The sequence below is a fragment of the Mytilus californianus genome, unplaced genomic scaffold (assembly GCF_021869535.1).
Source record: "Mytilus californianus isolate M0D057914Y unplaced genomic scaffold, xbMytCali1.0.p SCAF_17, whole genome shotgun sequence".
Taxonomy (NCBI): domain Eukaryota; kingdom Metazoa; phylum Mollusca; class Bivalvia; order Mytilida; family Mytilidae; genus Mytilus; species Mytilus californianus.
Genome location: NW_026262659.1, coordinates 10,133,756 through 10,153,608, shown reverse-complemented (window position 1 = coordinate 10,153,608; position 19,853 = coordinate 10,133,756). Strand labels below are relative to the sequence as shown.

Here is a 19,853-nt window from a genome sequence, read left to right as displayed (position 1 = left end):
ATGATGTTCGTTTTACAATGAGTTCAATGAACCGGTAGATTACCTTTTGATTACATAATGATTATTTGTACAATTCATTGTTAATTAAAAAGTTAAAAGTGATCTTATGCAATCAAGGCTTATTAGTTAAGAACAAAACAAAAAGAATTATCAAAAATGTATAAAGCCATTTGACAATTGGTTGGCCACAATAGGTTGTGAACATTATGGCAATGGAAAGGGCATTGCAATTCCAGTAACCTGGATCTCTCGGGATTTATCTCTTTCGATATGAAAGCTTCTGTCAGCCAGCATGTCATCAAAATTTAGACAGTCCACCATAGATACCAGGATTAGAATTGAATTTAGATTTCGTTTTATCAATAAAGAATTGTTCGTTTTTTAGGCATTTGCAAGTCTTGAATGTTTTATATCATGGATTTTTCACTTGTCCGTTGGAAACTTATATGGTGATTCTACTTGTCTGACGCCTATGTCCACTTTTCCCAGACAATCGGACAAAGGTTATGTCAAGTCTGCCAAATTAGACTTATCACCAGGTTTGTACTAACATGAGCAACATGACAGGTGCAACTTGTGGAGCACCTGAGATTTCCCCCAGTTTATGGTGTTGCTCAGTCTTTAAATTTCTTTGCTGTGTTGTGTGTGTTTGTCTGTTTGTCTTTTTTTCTTGTTTAGCCATGGCATTGTCAGTTTATTTTCGACTTATGAGTTTTAATGTCCCTTGGATATCTTTTGCTATTTTTTTCAAGTTGATTTTCAAGATATTTTTTTTTTTAAATTCACTGTCAAGGCAATGTTTGGAGCAACTTGTAAAAAATCTATGCATTTATCATATATGCAGCTCCATAGGAAGGGCACTGCGCTCCTACCCCCTCCCCTAAATATGCCTGTGCCTGTCCCAATCAGTATTCCATAATTCAGTGGTTGCTGTCTGTCATATTTGATTTTTGTTTGTCACTTAAGCATAAATCAGGCTGTTGGTTTTCTAGTTTGAATTGCTTCACATTTTGTCCTGTCAAATTCTTTTCACAGAATGGGTTTTGCACATTTTTGAAGGCCATTATGTGACCAATATTTTCTTATGCACAGACCTTTTCATGTTTACTGTACCAGGAGAGGGTATTTTTTTTACCCTTTTTCGTATGAAACCTGATGTGATGTACTATGATTTGGTTGTATTACACCTCAATAATTAATTATATATATATATATAGTCTTTGTGCTTGTGAGGTATAAAGGTGTAATACCACCAAATCATAATACGTCACATCCGGTTGCATATGAAAAATGGTGGAAAAAAAATATTCCCTTGAATTTGACAGTTGTAGGAAATTAATCCTACATTTCATTGCAGTAAAAAATTTCTGTGTCATAGACATATATCTTGGGTGGTTCAAAGCACCATTATTTTTTTATTTGGTGTTTCTATAGAATATTTTGGAAACTTGAGGTTACATAGTTACTAAAGCTTGTTCACAAGAAAAAAAGGGGTGAAAATTTGATTGGTTAACTTCCAGTGATGGTTTTTTTCTTATATGCAATGAAACATTAGGTGAAATTTTGTCTGTAGTACTGGACAGGATAAAACTTTACTCATGCCAAGTATTTCTTTATTTGAAACAAAGATAAATTCTGCACAATTTTTTGAAAAGTGCAAATTTAACAAAGACTAATAGGGGAAAAACAATGATGGTATTACACCTAAAACAGACACCAATAAATCAAATTGACAATCAACCATTTTATATAAGCTAGCTCACATGAGTTAATTTATGAAATTCCCCATATTTAATTGAGTTATAGAACACAACATTCTAATGCCATTTTGAAATGCTTTTTATTATTTCTAGATAGTTTTTCCAAGTCTATGAAGGATTTACTTGGTGTTCCATGTGATGATTTTGAGTCTGTTACATCCAATTCACCACTACCATGTACACCAATAGAGATTGAAAGTGATTTGAGGCAAGCCAAGACACCATGCAGTTCACAAAATATTCCCAACACTGCAGTGAAAGGATTATCACAATTTCAAGAGAAACATACAGATTTAGACGCATCTTCCAAGATAGATAACTCTACTGTAAATGAGGAATGTACTGAATATACCAAGTCTTTGTTGGTAAACCAGATTCCAGGAAATCAGTATAATGGTAATGTGTGTACATACTATCATGTAATGTAACATTATATTTACTATCATATTAATATCAATAATCTGTGCTTAAATGTTGTCCAGTGTACAAATGTTCATCAAAATATATCTAAAATATTGCCTTATTACATTTATTTTGCTTTAAGGATGTTTGCTACTCTGTTTCAAAATAACAAGCTTTTTAAAAAACTGTTATAAATTGAAAGTATATAAATAAATTAAAGGAACTTAAAAAGCAGAAAACATTGAAGGGTCTGTGTGCTTGTTTTCGAGATATAAGCCATTGAAAATTTGGCTGGAAGTGATTCTCTCTAGATTTTTCATATATTTATCATTGGCACCTTTTTTCTTTCAAAATCTATAAAAAAAATAACAAGGATTTTATAAGGTTTTCAAAAATGGCTTTTTAAACTATATGTAATAAAATTATGAAAAGAAAAGTAGGTGTTAGTGGATTTTTAAAGGCAGTGCTTTAATGCCTTTCTAGTTGCCGTGTTAATCTTTCTTTCCGCGATATCCAACTTATCTACGTGGGGGGTCATTAGGCTCCAAGTAGATCCGGAAAATGTTGATTCTCTCCTCTTCTTATTGTGATATAAAATGTTTTTTGTTTCATTTCATTTACATTGGGAAATAGAGAAACGATCATTGTGTTTTGTTAGTTTTAAAAACTTTTGATATATTTGTATTTTTCATTATAAGCAGTCAACCGATTGACAAACTAGAATTATTTGAATTCCGTGTGGAAAGAGGTCGGGTTAATTTCGAGTGTTATCTGCAATCTAGATGTTTATAAATCATTTCAGTCGTTGATATAATAATTAAAGGTCGACTGAACATGAATTATATTATACAATTTAAAGCGCATTTCTGTTTATGCACGCGAACCCGTCTAAGGTTATTGTTATTTCGCAGTTATATAAAGAAGCAAATTATCGTTCCTGAATAGGTGGCGCCGTGGTAGCCGATCCTGTTCTTCAACTTCCGGTTTCTGCACTGTGCAACTATTACAGTTGCATTTTTTATTAACGATGCCAAGTACTTGTTGTTGTGTACCTGGATGTCATTTAAGAGGAGGACATGCATTTCCAAATGACTTAAAAAGAAGGAAAAGTTGGATCAACGCCATGGCCCATACGCAGATTGGACGAGAACACGATGAAATCGTGGAGTCCATCTCAATCAGCTGTTGTTTGCAAGGCACATTTTACTGAAAAAGACTACGTGCAGGAAACTATTCATGGTAAAACTCTATTTTCTTTTTAAAATATATAGTTATATATGTAATCGCCATGCGAAATAACCAAAGTCTGTTTACAACCGCAATTATCGTTTTAGAATAAAAGGGGGTGGTTAATTCAAGACGTCATAATTTTTTGGATTACGATTCAATGTGATCTGTTTGAGATTTTTTGGTGCTTGCTACAATTATAATGATTTCTTACAAGAGGTATATCATACTGAGAATTATTTTAGCAGTAATTATGCTAATGTGGTAATGACAGGAATGCATAAGCTATGCCTCATAGACTTTCTTGAAAAATATCAATGACAATGTTAACAGGAACAAAACAATGACATACTCTCATCTATATTATAGTTATTTAGGTACAAACAATGTATGTTTGTTGCATACGTCTCTCATTGTTTGTCCTTTTGATTTACATAACATACATTTTGATGTACATTGAATCAGGCTAACATATTTTTATCCAGATTGTAATGAATAAATCTAGTTAATATTTTGCCAGGTAGTATAAAGTATGCATTGCTAATGAAAGTTCATTTAATTATCAAAAAACTAATGTTTTATAACCTTTTTCAGGGTGCAAACCCACCATACAGAGACCTAAGTCTACTGCCATTCCCAGCCTATTTTCCTGGACTAAGCAAGAGACTGAATCGTCCGCAAAAAGAAAAATCAGGGCAGTTTCCTGTGAAAACAAAAGAACTAAACTTGATGAATATTGTAGTAGAAATCTAGAGGAAAGTTTTGATTGTAAAGTTGGTTTTCCTGAAGAAGTCATTCATACTGCAGACATGATTTATGACTGTCCACCACCAACTGCCGAGCTAATGTTGAGCTTCACAGATGGAATTACGCAAACACCATCAATGCCTATATTTTCAGCAGAGAATTTTGAAATGAAGACACGTGACACAGCCATGCATTTATATACCGGTTTAGAGTTGTAACTTGTATACTAAATTTTTATTTGTTTTGACCACACTTGGTCCAGCAGCACATTGTTTGAGATACATATATTTTCAAATTGATAGGGTGTCATTTGAAAATCAGTTTTTTTATGACTTTGATGAAATTGAGGCATTATACAACCAACTTTGAACTGTCTAGATTCTAGATTGAAACTAGTGTTAAGAATATTGTGTAAACATGGATTGTTTTTATGTCTAAACAGTGGCGTGAGGCTAACACTTGGCCATTTAGTGGTTTAGTCAGGTATTTTTCGCCATCCAACTTCAAATTAAAGTTTCCTACAACTTGGATTATTATTGACAGCACAGAATATCCCGTGATAAAACCTAAAGCTCCTAGAGCTCAGGCAACCTTTTCATCATATAAAAACAGAAACACTGAAAATACTTGTATGTTCGACTCCTGGTGGTTTAGTCAACTATGTCTCTAATGCATATGTTGGTTGTACCAGTGACTGTGAAATAGTTGAAAGATGTAGAATAGTTCAATTATGTGATCCAGGTGACAGTGTGATGGCAGACAAAGGTTTAAATGTGCATGATTTGTTTGCTCACTTTTTTCAAAAAAAGAAACAGAATTAGTTCCAAAACTCTTATACGGGATAGAAAAGTCTCCAATTAACACGTGCACATAGAGCTAATTATTGGACTTGGCAAAACATACAAAATTCTAATAAATCCTATGAATGGAACTGAAACAAAACTTTCATCTGAAATAACATTTAGTTGTTTTATGTTGTGTAATTTTAGAACTTGTATTGTGCCAAAGGATGCATAAATAAAAGTGACGCAATGAAGTTTGTTCTGATATATATATATAAATATTATTTACAATTACATGCACATGTAAATTGTAATGCATATAAAAATAAGGAGATGTGGTATGATATTCAGTGAGTTTATCGAACCAAAGTGCATAAGAAATGGGTAAAGCAGTTACAGGTGTTACTGTCACCGTGCAATCTCCAACAATTAGAAAAACTTGTACCGTGTAAAAAATTTCAGAGATCTTACAACTAAGTTTTGTTGTCTCACCTTGACTTTGGTGAATTGTTTATATCTGTTGATGTAAATATAAAAAAGAAGATGTGGTATGATTGCCAATGAGACAACTTTCCACAAGAGACCAAATGACACAGAAATTAACAGCTATAGGTCACAGTACGGCCTTCAACAATGAGCAAAGCACATACCGCACAGTGAGCTATAAAAGGCACTGAAATGACAATGTAAAACAATTCAAACAAGAAAACTAACGGCCTAATTTATGTACAAAAAATGAACGAATAACAAATATGCAACACATAAACAAACGACAACCACTGAATTACAGGCTCCTGACTTGGGACAGGCACATACATGTACGTACAGAATGTGGCGGGGTTAAACATGTTAGCTGGATCCCAAACCACCCCCTAACCTGGGACAGTGGTGTAACAGTACAATATAAGAATGAACTATAAAAATCAGTTGAAAGAGGCTTAACTCATCAGATGGATAAATACAAATACAAGTGGACGAGGCCGGGTAGTTGTACATCCAAACAACAAAAAGACACTAAGTACAGATCTGAGAGTACTCACATTTACTGACAGCTAGTTCAAAGCCACTAACAACTGATAAAAAAATCTTGCATCTAAGACTAAATTATCAATCCGTAAGCTCCCTTTAGAATTTTATAAATTTTAGATTTTACATTTCTGAGTTATGGGGTTTTATTCATTAAAAAAGCGGGGATTTTCCAGTTTTTGGACAACAACTCAAAAATGCTTTAAGCAGTTCGCATGAAACTTTGGTGAATTATTTATAGCTATTGATGTAATCTCCCTATTGATTTTCATAAATTTCAAATATGACATTGAGAAGAAATTGAACTTTATTTGTTTATAGTCTGGCAACAGATTTATTAAGTATTGCGCAACAGCACAGTGTATTGCACAACAGCAAGAAATCTTTAATTGAATATAAATTCAATTCATATAATCGATTTCAAGTTCTGTGACTACATTTATTCAGAAACTATAATATGTCAAATATTTAATTACAATCCAAATTCAGACCTGTATCAAGCTTGAATATTGTGTCCATTTTTGCCCCAACTGTTCAGGGTTGGACCTCTGCGGGTGTATCCAGCTGCACTCAGCGAATCAGTTTATTTCTTAATTAAGAACTCCTTTTTGTCAAGCCTGCGACTTTTGTCGCAGAAAGCTCGACATAGGGATAGTGATCTGGCGGCGGCGTTGGATAACTTCTTAAAAGCTTTATATTTTAGAAGGTGGAAGGTCTGGATGCTTCATACTTTGTATATGGATGCCTCATGTTACGAAGTTTCCGTCAGTCACATGTCCAATGTCCTTGACCTCATTTTCATGGTTCAGTGACTACTTGAAAAAAAAGTTAATATTTTTTGTAATGTTAAATTCTCTCTTATTATAAGTAATAGGATAACTATATTTGGTATGTGCGTATCTTGTAAGGTCCTCATGCCCGTCAGACAGTTTTCATTTGACCTCAACCTCATTTCATGGATCATTGAACAAGGTTAAGTTTTGGTGGTCAAGTCCATATCTCAGATACTATAAGCAATAGGTCTAGTATATTCGGTGTATGGAAGGACTGTAAGGTGTACATGTCCAACTGGCAGGTGTCATCTGACCTTGACCTCATTTTCATGGTTCAGTGGTTATAGTTAAGTTTTTGTGTTTTGGTCTGTTTTTCTTATACTGTATGCAATAGGTCTACTATATTTTGTGTATGGAATGATTGTAAGGTGTACATGTCTAGCTGGCAGGTGTCATCTGACCTTGACCTCATTTTCATGGTTCAGTGGTCAAAGTTAAGTTTTTGAGTTTGGTCTTTCTTTCTAATACTATATGCAATAGTTGAACTGTATTTGGTATATGGAAATATTTTATGATCTATTTGTCAGTCACACAGGTTTTTTTTTACCTTGACCTCATTTTCAAGGTCAGTTGCTCAGTTTTAAGTTTTTGTGTTTTGGTCTGTTTTTCTTAAACTATAAGCAATAGGTCAACTATATTTGTTGTATGGAAGAATTGTTAGCTGTACATGCCTGCCTAGCATGGTTCATCTGACCTTGACCTTGTTTTCTTGGTTCATTGGTCAATGCTTAGTTTACTTGGTTAATGTTAAGTTTATGTGACAGTTGTAATAAAGCTTTATATTTAGGACTATCAACATAATATCAATGATTAGTAAAGAAGGCGAGACATTTCAGCATGTGCACTCTTGTTTCATTCATAAATTACTTTATACTTGGAAATATAATTTTGCTTGGAGTTATAGTTTCTAAAAAAAGTATTGTCATTGAAAGAGTTGACATGTTGCAATGTACATTTATTCTACATAGTTCTATGGTACCAAATCAAAAGTTTATATGAAAGAAAGAAGTGAAAGGTTTCCCATCATAGTTTAGTTACATACATTTTTTTTGTACCTGAGGTCGTTGAATATAGATCATTATATAAATAAGGAGATGTGTTATGATTTCCAATGAAACAACTATCATCCATACATTGTACTACCAGTCACAAACCACATTTGCAAAGTTGAATAAAATACAGTTGATAACATTTACTTATTACTAAAAAGAAAATGCCAAACTATCTTAAACAGTATTTGACTATAAACATAGATAAAAAAGGTACAAACTGGACATAATGCACTAGTTCATAAACAAGTGAGAACAATCGCCTTCATATAGTGCTCAGAATATGACATTCATAAAACTTGTTCAATATCATTAGAGAACTCTAAATCTTAGATACTGAAAGCCACCTCTGATAAGTACAATGTACTATGCAAGATAATGATATAACTGGACTAAAAATACACACAACCTGTAATTAACTGCCTTTACAGCGCTTTCGCGCTTTGATTTAATTTTTTAATGGCAAAACATGGAAACCAGAGGATTCCCAAAATCTGGCAAAAATTCAAAAACAAGAGGAGCGAACATCCTTAAACAAATAATTGTAGGTTTTTTTTGTGTGTTTCAGCTCTTATTTATAAAACTATGATAGAAAGAGGGAAATAATTCTCAGAACAAATCCAACATGATCAAAATTATCTTTTTACTCCTCTAGCCTGGGGAAAGCGGTCTAACAGCACAACATAAGAACAGACTCTAAAAATTAATTGGAAAATGCTTAACCTCATTAGACCAGCACTAATCACCACAATGTTTAGCTCTTATCTTGGAAAAACTGTAACAGTAAAAATGACCAACGAGGCAAGATCTAGATCTACAAAATTAAAGGTCATACATGGCAAAAATTACCAATTGACTCATTTAATAATTAATTACCCATTTTTAATTCTTTGCTTATGCCTTGAAAATGGAAATAGAATAAATCTGATTTGTACTTGATATTCTGTAGTGTCCCATATCAGCCATTTATAATCCTCAGAGCTTCTAGATATTTTAAAATTCCTGAATCATTCTTCCTAAAAAACTATTATATTTGTAAGAACTTTCAGCTAGAACTTTACACAAACATATAAAATATTTTTACATGTAAATTTATTAATATTCGTATGATACCAAATGTTTGGTATTTCGTGGGTATAGCTAGGTGAACCATGAATTTGAATGTTCAATTAAATCAAATAACTACGAAATTGCAAGTTTTCTTGAATCCCAACGACAAAAAATGCAACCACAGTAATATTATTTGGATTTCTATAACTTCATCTTTTTATGTGAAATATGCCCCATTTATTAGTTAGATGGTTTATTAATAAGTTTCTGTTTCTGCATTTACAGATATAGAGGTGTATATTGGAAATCTTGAAGAATCTGTGACAAAGGTAAATCTTCTATATCAAATATTTATATTGTGATCTTTCAAAATGATTTGATTGAACCCAATGGCACATCATATTTTCACCTCTTTAGATCATCTGGCCCAAAGGGACTATGTCGGCTATTGTCATCATTTGGCTTCAAGAATTTGTTGTAAAATATTTGTCCTTTGGAACTCCATGCCACACGCCATGGTCGTTGCTGATTCTCTAGACTCCTTCAAGGAGAGAATCAGCAAGTATAGCTTCTAAAAACCAACTTGTTTTTATCCTCCTTTTAAACTGTCTCACACAACTCTGATTCTAATTGTTTATAGTCCATTTGTGTGATAATGCTCCAGAGGAGCCCGGCACAGTAAAGAAAGAAGATTTACCAAATACTATCAAACCTTGAGGAAATGGTATATTTGTATTCCCCCTTTTGAAATTATAGTTGATGACCACAGCTGCACTCTCTTTACAATTCTTGAATCTAAATAACCATCTGATCGCTTCTGGACGTAATGAGATTTAATAGGTTCAATAGATTTGAAGAATGGCCATTGGTGTCTTTAAAAAATCTAGTTCTCTGATAGACAGGTTAAAAAATAAACACAAAAAGATATCTATGAATATAGGGAAGGATATTTCCTTTTAATGGGATAAAATGAATTGTCCACCAGAGATAGTTCTTTATCATGTTTATTACAATAAGTCATTTCTCATTTCAAACCAAGGACAAATATTTTTGAGACCTATGTATTTGGTGCTAAGTGGTACCATGTATTGCAGTAACATATCAAAAATCCTGTTTAACCTTTTTGGGAAATTACATTTTCATCTTTTTTCTCGCTTTAAGGACGGTAAGCATAAAGTTTTTGAGGTTATATCAGTTTATCAGCTATATTTGCATGTGTTGTAAGGTTTAAATATCAGTGTGCCTGAATTCATGGTTTTAATGTGCTACATTTTGTTATTGTGTGTAGGTCTGTTTTTGTAATCACTATGAGCAATATGTCAACTGTATTTGGTCTATATAATCATTGCAAGCTAGACATGTCTGTCTGACAGGAGTCACCTGTCCATGACCTTTTATAACGATCCAGTTATTAAAATTAGGTTTCAGTTTCAGTCCCTTAGTTGATCCATAGAAACATGTTTATATGACATAGCCTACTCTTTAGTTCATTTTAAGGATTATAAGATGGATGTTAGATTTTTATGCCTCACCTTCGATAGTAGTAGGGGCATTATGTTTTCTGGTCTGTGCGTCCGTTCGTTCGTCCGTCCGTTCGTCAGTCCATCTGTCTGTTTGTCCCGCTTAAGGTTAAAGTTTTTGGTCAAGGTAGTTTTTGATGAAGTTGAAGACCAATGCCAAATTAGAGTTTTAACCCCAATTTACGGTCCACTGAACATAGAAAATGATAGTGTGAGTGGGGCATCCATGTACTATGGACACATTTTTCTTGTGATTAGGGCAATTCTATATATGGTGTATAGAATCAATGTAATTAAGATATAAATGGCTGTGCAATGAAAGTCATGTGACTTTGACCTTAGTTAATGATGCAGTAACCAAAGTTAAGTTTTCATGCTAACCTCATCATAGATTTTACATAGTCTATAAAAGACTCATCAGTGATCAATGCTCGAAACAAAAAGGTTAAAAAGGGTAAATAAAATACAAAGTTGAATAGCATTGAGGTCCAAATTTTCAGTTCCTTTAAATGAATGATCAACAACCTTTGGTTGATAGAATCATTGTAAGGTGTACATCATTTAAATGAGTCGTAGATCAAGATATAATTTTATTTAGACAGACATCAACATGTGTTAGACAGACATCAACATGTGTTATCTCCAAGATGATTTTTGGATTTAATTTTTTTAAGAGAAATTTTTGGTATATTGATTTCACTGCTTTTCCTATTAAGATATTTTTTTCATATATATATATTGAAGGCTGATGTTGAAGAATTAGTAAGAGATTTTCACCCTACGATTGTGAGAGTACGAACAAATAAGGATGACAGAAGAAAAGTGTAGGTACTTAGTTTAATATATGATTTACTTTTATTGAATAGGAAGAAAAGATGAAACTGCTGTGTAAAATATTATTTTGTGGACAACTCTCCACTATTTTATCTCGATGACTTGATGTGCCTGTATGATTTATCATAATCACTTATCATTTATTAATTTTATTTATTTACAAACTTTTGAGAAATCTTCACCCTTGTAAATAACAGGTTGATACCCTGAAATTGTACAAGAAACTAGGTCATGTAAAATTCCAAGTTTTCTGTCATTTACCTTATATTGTTTTATACTGCGGCTGAGATTGCTGCCATTATAGCAATTAAAAAGTTGATACCAAATACACTTATTTTCCATCCCTATTTGAGCCCCTGATTGTAAAGAAATGTTTTGTTGATAAGGAGTATAAGCTGCACATAGATATTACAAAGAATTGCAACTATATTTTGAAATGTTTTTCCTGGAAATTGTATCAAATTTTTTAAGCTCGCTTTGCCCGATGGGCCACATGAGTTATTGCCATCACTTAATGTCCATCCTTGTCTTTGTCTGTTGTAGTAAGCTTTAAAAAAATCATCTGTCAAAAAAAAAACCCACACTGAAGGATCATTTGGGTATCTAGTATAAAATCCTATCTTGTTTGTCCCCGCCAAAGAAGCAACACTTCAACCATGGCTAAAAGAAGAACATAACAGTTTGATACAAGTAATTGTCTTGTATCTGTAAAACCACATAAGAGAAAATCTTACTGGCATGCTCAGAAAGTCAAGATCTAACTCTCTTTCATTGCTAATGAAATTCTCAGGTGACTCCTTAAATGAGTTATTGCCCTTTATATGACAATTTGGACAGATTTTAGCATCTTGACCTGATATATTAAAAACTGTAAAAGATTGATAGAAACTGTAAACAGCATAAATTATCATCAAGGTAAAATGGCATATTTTTGTGGTGAGTGATTCAGGCTGTTAAGAGCCAGTAGTCTAAAAAATGATTTGGCATTTCCACTGAAATGTCTGTTTTATTGATATACCGTACAATGTTTAAGGGATTACTGAATCCTTTTTAGATGTATAAATTATTCCAGTATGTGTATTATATCTCAAACATTGAAAAATAAGATTTTGATGCATGGTGTCGTCATGATGTCACATTTGGTTGGCTTTTGAGGATGATGTTTTTCAAGTGGATGACAAATATGATTTCATTGTGCTCAGAAGTTAAAGGAGATGGTTTATGAATGTATTATTGTAAAACCCTTGTCATTCTGATTTTGAAATAAGGTAAAAAAACAAAGGGAACCATTTTCAAGAACATTCCTACCAAGAAAAGAACCAAATTAGTAAGTAAAAAATAATCAATCACAATCTTAAAGACTCAGACAGAAAAAAATAAAGAAATTCTTATTTGAAATATGACCAATTAGTAAACATGTATTCTGAAAATATATTTCTTTCAGGTTTGCTTTTGTTAAATTCAGACAGTTGTCCCATGCAGAAGATTGTGTTAGAACAATAAATGAGACCTGTCACAGAGGAAGATTAATAAAAGTTCGTTTTGCTGGAGCATTATTTGATAAAGGTATTACGCCAGGGCTTATGGATATTAAACTTAACTTATTACTCGCAGTGCTAAATTGTGCTCAACAAACAAAATCCAGTACCTTGATTGGTTGATTTCTGAGTCTGTAAGATAATCTCTTTCAAAATGTTTATGACCGCAAGGGATGATCCCAGATACCAACAGTTTCCTTGCCATATCTAATGAACCCTTTAACCAATGCTTTTTCAAATTTTAATATGTTGTTACTGATTACAAAATGAAGTTCAAGTTTGATATTGACTGACTTCACTCTTGCCGTTTATATGTAATGGTCCAAGATGGATTGGAAACGGGCTTAAAATTATGTCGTTTCTATGCAATATCTTATAAATCCTTTAACCAATGCTTTTCAATTATTAATATGTTGTTCCTGATTACAAAATGAAGTTCAAGTTCGATATTGACTAACCTCATTTTTGCCGTATAGATGTAATAGTCCTAAATAGATTGGAAAGTTGCTTTTTGTAGTTTCAGTGCAATATATTATGAACCCTTCAACCAACGCTTTTCAAATTTTTTGTATATCGTAACTGATGACTAAATAGAGGTCAAATTCAATATTTATGATTTTCACTTTAAATATTCAGAAAGTAATGGTCTTTGATAAATAGGAAAATGAATGTTGTTATTAAAAACAAAATGGAGTTCAAGTTTAATAAAAAAAAAAAATATAAAAACATCAAATACTCAGGTATCTTATTCAAGCCTTTTTCAACACAAGTAATGACATACTGTAAACCAACTAATTTTTGCGAGCGATTTATTATCGCGAGAAGAAAAATAACGCGAATATAAATCGTCGCGAAAATTTAAAACTTGGATCTTTACTTGTCTAATTACACCAAGTACATGTGAAAATCGCGAAATTAAATCGCTGTGAATTGGGCTAGAAAGGGCTAAACGTGAAATAAAGTATCCGTGAAAATAAGTTGGTTTACAGTATACATATATACAGCTGTTAATATTTGTTAGTAATATACATACAATATTACATACTTACAACTTTATATAGCATGTCAGAAATATCAATTTAGAAGCTTACCATTAAGATTATCAAACATAATCAATTAACAATAATATACTGTTTTTAAAATTTCATTAAACATTTAAAGAGAAGAAAGAAGATGGTGGTTGCCATGTAAAAACATCAGCATCATGTCTTACAACAGAGAATGACTCCTGCTATAATGAGTTAAAGCCAGATGTACATGGGCGTTACAGTCTGTGTTATCCTAGAAATAATGAACCACCTGGAACATCATCTGAGGTACCAGTATAATGTAATAAATAATGAATTATAGCAGGTTCATATGGATGTTTTCCTAGAGATAATGAACCATCGAGAACATCATCTGAGGTACCAGTATAATGTAATAAATAATGAGTAATAGCAGGTTCATATGGATGTTTTCCTAGAGATAATGAACCATCGAGAACATCATCTGAGGTACCAGTATAATGTAATAAATAATGAGTAATAGCAGGTTCATATGGATGTTTTCCTAGAGATAATGAACCATCGAGAACATCATCTGAGGTACCAGTATAATGTAATAAATAATGAGTTATAGCAGGTTCATATGGATGTTATCCTAGAGATAATGAACCATCGAGAACATCATCTGAGGTACCAGTATAATGTAATAAATAATGAGTAATAGCAGGTTCATATGGATGTTTTCCTAGAGATAATGAACCATCGAGAACATCATCTGAGGTACCAGTATAATGTAATAAATAATGAGTAATAGCAGGTTCATATGGATGTTTTCCTAGAGATAATGAACCACCTGGAACATCATCTGAGGTACCAGTATAATGTAATAAATAATGAGTTATAGCAGGTTCATATGGATGTTTTCCTAGAGATAATGAACCATCGAGAACATCATCTGAGGTACCAGTATAATGTAATAAATAATGAGTTATAGCAGGTTCATATGGATGTTTTCCTAGAGATAATGAACCATCGAGAACATCATCTGAGGTACCAGTATAATGTAATAAATAATGAGTTATAGCAGGTTCATATGGATGTTTTCCTAGAGATAATGAACCATCGAGAACATCATCTGAGGTACCAGTATAATGTAATAATGAGTAATAGCAGGTTCATATGGATGTTTTCCTAGAGATAATGAACCATCGAGAACATCATCTGAGGTACCAGTATAATGTAATAAATAATGAGTTATAGCAGGTTCATATGGATGTTTTCCTAGAGATAATGAACCATCGAGAACATCATCTGAGGTACCAGTATAATGTAATAAATAATGAGTTATAGCAGGTTCATATGGATGTTTTCCTAGAGATAATGAACCATCGAGAACATCATCTGAGGTACCAGTATAATGTAATAAATAATGAGTTATAGCAGGTTCATATGGATGTTTTCCTAGAGATAATGAACCATCGAGAACATCATCTGAGGTACCAGTATAATGTAATAATGAGTAATAGCAGGTTCATATGGATGTTTTCCTAGAGATAATGAACCACCTGGAACATCATCTGAGGTACCAGTATAATGTAATAAATAATGAGTTATAGCAGGTTCATATGGATGTTTTCCTAGAGATAATGAACCACCTGGAACATCATCTGAGGTACCAGTATAATGTAATAAATAATGAGTAATAGCAGGTTCATATGGATGTTTTCCTAGAGATAATGAACCATCGAGAACATCATCTGAGGTACCAGTATAATGTAATAAATAATGAGTTATAGCAGGTTCATATGGATGTTTTCCTAGAGATAATGAACCATCGAGAACATCATCTGAGGTACCAGTATAATGTAATAATGAGTAATAGCAGGTTCATATGGATGTTTTCCTAGAGATAATGAACCACCTGGAACATCATCTGAGGTACCAGTATAATGTAATAAATAATGAGTTATAGCAGGTTCATATGGATGTTTTCCTAGAGATAATGAACCATCGAGAACATCATCTGAGGTACCAGTATAATGTAATAAATAATGAGTTATAGCAGGTTCATATGGATGTTTTCCTAGAGATAATGAACCATCGAGAACATCATCTGAGGTACCAGTATAATGTAATAATGAGTAATAGCAGGTTCATATGGATGTTTTCCTAGAGATAATGAACCACCTGGAACATCATCTGAGGTACCAGTATAATGTAATAAATAATGAGTTATAGCAGGTTCATATGGATGTTTTCCTAGAGATAATGAACCATCGAGAACATCATCTGAGGTACCAGTATAATGTAATAAATAATGAGTTATAGCAGGTTCATATGGATGTTTTCCTAGAGATAATGAACCATCGAGAACATCATCTGAGGTACCAGTATAATGTAATAAATAATGAGTTATAGCAGGTTCATATGGATGTTTTCCTAGAGATAATGAACCACCTGGAACATCATCTGAGGTACCAGTATAATGTAATAAATAATGAGTTATAGCAGGTTCATATGGATGTTTTCCTAGAGATAATGAACCACCTGGAACATCATCTGAGGTACCAGTATAATGTAATAAATAATGAGTAATAGCAGGTTCATATGGATGTTTTCCTAGAGATAATGAACCATCGAGAACATCATCTGAGGTACCAGTATAATGTAATAAATAATGAGTTATAGCAGGTTCATATGGATGTTTTCCTAGAGATAATGAACCATCGAGAACATCATCTGAGGTACCAGTATAATGTAATAATGAGTAATAGCAGGTTCATATGGATGTTTTCCTAGAGATAATGAACCACCTGGAACATCATCTGAGGTACCAGTATAATGTAATAAATAATGAGTTATAGCAGGTTCATATGGATGTTTTCCTAGAGATAATGAACCATCGAGAACATCATCTGAGGTACCAGTATAATGTAATAAATAATGAGTTATAGCAGGTTCATATGGATGTTTTCCTAGAGATAATGAACCATCGAGAACATCATCTGAGGTACCAGTATAATGTAATAAATAATGAGTTATAGCAGGTTCATATGGATGTTTTCCTAGAGATAATGAACCATCGAGAACATCATCTGAGGTACCAGTATAATGTAATAAATAATGAGTTATAGCAGGTTCATATGGATGTTTTCCTAGAGATAATGAACCATCGAGAACATCATCTGAGGTACCAGTATAATGTAATAATGAGTAATAGCAGGTTCATATGGATGTTTTCCTAGAGATAATGAACCACCTGGAACATCATCTGAGGTACCAGTATAATGTAATAAATAATGAGTTATAGCAGGTTCATATGGATGTTTTCCTAGAGATAATGAACCATCGAGAACATCATCTGAGGTACCAGTATAATGTAATAAATAATGAGTAATAGCAGGTTCATATGGATGTTTTCCTAGAGATAATGAACCATCGAGAACATCATCTGAGGTACCAGTATAATGTAATAATGAGTAATAGCAGGTTCATATGGATGTTTTCCTAGAGATAATGAACCACCTGGAACATCATCTGAGGTACCAGTATAATGTAATAAATAATGAGTTATAGCAGGTTCATATGGATGTTTTCCTAGAGATAATGAACCATCGAGAACATCATCTGAGGTACCAGTATAATGTAATAAATAATGAGTAATAGCAGGTTCATATGGATGTTTTCCTAGAGATAATGAACCATCGAGAACATCATCTGAGGTACCAGTATAATGTAATAAATAATGAGTTATAGCAGGTTCATATGGATGTTTTCCTAGAGATAATGAACCATCGAGAACATCATCTGAGGTACCAGTATAATGTAATAAATAATGAGTTATAGCAGGTTCGTATGGATGTTTTCCTAGAGATAATGAACCATCGAGAACATCATCTGAGGTACCAGTATAATGTAATAAATAATGAGTTATAGCAGGTTCATATGGATGTTTTCCTAGAGATAATGAACCACCTGGAACATCATCTGAGGTACCAGTATAATGTAATAAATAATGAGTTATAGCAGGTTCATATGGATGTTTTCCTAGAGATAATGAACCATCGAGAACATCATCTGAGGTACCAGTATAATGTAATAAATAATGAGTTATAGCAGGTTCATATGGATGTTTTCCTAGAGATAATGAACCATCGAGAACATCATCTGAGGTACCAGTATAATGTAATAAATAATGAGTAATAGCAGGTTCATATTGGTGTCATAACCTATGTTATCCTAGAGATAATGAACCATCTGTGTGAGTTTTTGATCACTCAGAAGTGCGATTGTGGCCTTGTGACGCTATCTTGTTGATACCTAAGCTGAAGTGCGATGGTGGTTACGCTGAAGTGTGATGAATTTATACATAAATCATATTTTCAATTTTTTTCATGTTCACATCTCGATGTAGAAATCAATTTGTTTGTTAGAAGTAGCTTTTTGTTTTTTCTTTATGTAAAACATGGAGAGTTAAAACCGTTTAATTTAAAACAGTCATTGAATTTCAAGTCCTCACTGACTGTAACTTTGTAGTGTACATTATACTTTGTAAATAGCTTAGATAAAAAAAGCAGCCGTTCATTCAATCTTTCAGAACTTGACGCTTCTATTTTTTTTTTAAAGAAGTGCAAATTGCAATGATTAAAAAAGAAGTGTGGTAATTGTTTGAAATGGAAATACTTCTTAGTCATAACGAAACAAATTAAGCGAAAACTGTATACGGCTGATGTGAATAATAACAAGGAATAAGATACATCACCGGTGTTTTTTACTGCAACTGGACAAAATGTTGAATGTTTTGTATTCATATACCAACTTATAAAAAATCAAGCTATCATAATAATTGAACATCTGTAAATTTTAAACTAGCCATCACACGTCTTATAGACCATCGCATATCAGCGACAGAACCATCGCACATCAGCGAAAGGACCATCGCACTTTGGCGCAGACCATCGCACTTCAGTGTCCCCATCGCTACTTTGAGTCCTACATATTTATATATATATAATATGAATCATTTGTTTTGGGTCCAGAGTTTCTTAACAGTCCAGACACAACTTTATGACAAGAAGGGTTCATGTCTTAAATTTCATTACAAATTCTATTAAAGATTGATACATTTTGTGTATAAATTCTTTGCTCTATATCCAAGATTATTCGGGATTTATGGCCCTTCATTGCTATAACAAAGACACTAATAAATGTAATAAAAATCCAATTAACTGTCATTTTGTAGACTGTTGCTGAGAAGTTCAATAGTATTAATGACTTCAGAGAGGTTCATTTTACTCCAGGGTAAGTAACGGTAATTCATAGTATACCACTATCCATTTGTTAAAGACTGTTTGCTAAATTTTGGAATATCATATGTTAGATTAAATTACATTTTTATAAACATTGTTTTTCCCTTATCCTTGACAAACAATATGCTATATTAAATGAATTACATTTTTATTAACATTGTTTTTCTGATTTAGTAACATCTGTATTATCCTCAAAATGTCATGGGTTCTTTGCCCACTTATGGCAATGCTGATGCTTTCCTTGGAGTGACCTAAGTTGTAACAAGATCTCTTCACATTATCAGATTTATTAAAAACAAATCTTAAGGTGGTACCATACACCTTGACTAAAATTAAGCCGGCTCATTTAAATTTTATAAAATTTTGACAAAATAATTACTTTGACCCTTTGACAAAAAAAGTAAAAATTTCAAAAAACTTGAACCACACACTTTATCAGAAATATTTCATTGGATATATAGCAGTTTGACAAACACTAATTTTGATCATTGGGAAGCTTAATATTTCCTTAACAGTAGAACGTGATTAAAATGTTCAGCTGATTTTTACAGAGTTAACTCCCTGTAGTGTTATGTACAACCTTAAAATATACCCCAACCTAATGATATTGTTCTATTTGGATTCAAGGTCCACAGTTTTTATCTTTCAGTATATTTCTTGATACAAAGCCTGTCACTAAGCTTAAGTTATCTAAGGATAGGGTGTTAAAATTGGCAATAAGATTACAGGAAGACACTTTCAGATCATCCTAACTGTCCAATCTTTTAAAAACTATTAAGAATGAACAATT

At 32.7% G+C, this 19,853-nt stretch overlaps 2 protein-coding genes across 7 annotated transcripts in view; one reads left to right on the top strand and one right to left on the bottom strand.

Annotated features, from left to right (window-relative positions):
• The window catches only part of LOC127726384 (uncharacterized), a 205,871-nt gene that overhangs the window by 71,453 nt on the left and 114,565 nt on the right, over positions 1-19,853 (bottom strand). The window lies entirely within an intron of this gene.
• Positions 3,122-5,431, top strand: LOC127726402 (uncharacterized). Its single transcript, XM_052233804.1, has 2 exons — positions 3,122-3,401; positions 3,984-5,431. Exons 1-2 carry the CDS (start codon positions 3,317-3,319, stop codon positions 4,352-4,354), a joined length of 456 nt encoding a protein of 151 aa, XP_052089764.1. The 5' UTR covers positions 3,122-3,316; the 3' UTR covers positions 4,355-5,431.

Excerpts from the sequence above, each read along its gene's own strand:
- LOC127726402 (XM_052233804.1), top strand. The coding sequence starts at position 3,317 with ATGAAATCGTGGAGTCCATCTCAATCAGCTGTTGTTTGCAAGGCACAT. Across the intron at positions 3,402-3,983 it reads CGTGCAGGAAACTATTCATG|GGTGCAAACCCACCATACAG; the intron begins GTAAAACTCTAT and ends AACCTTTTTCAG.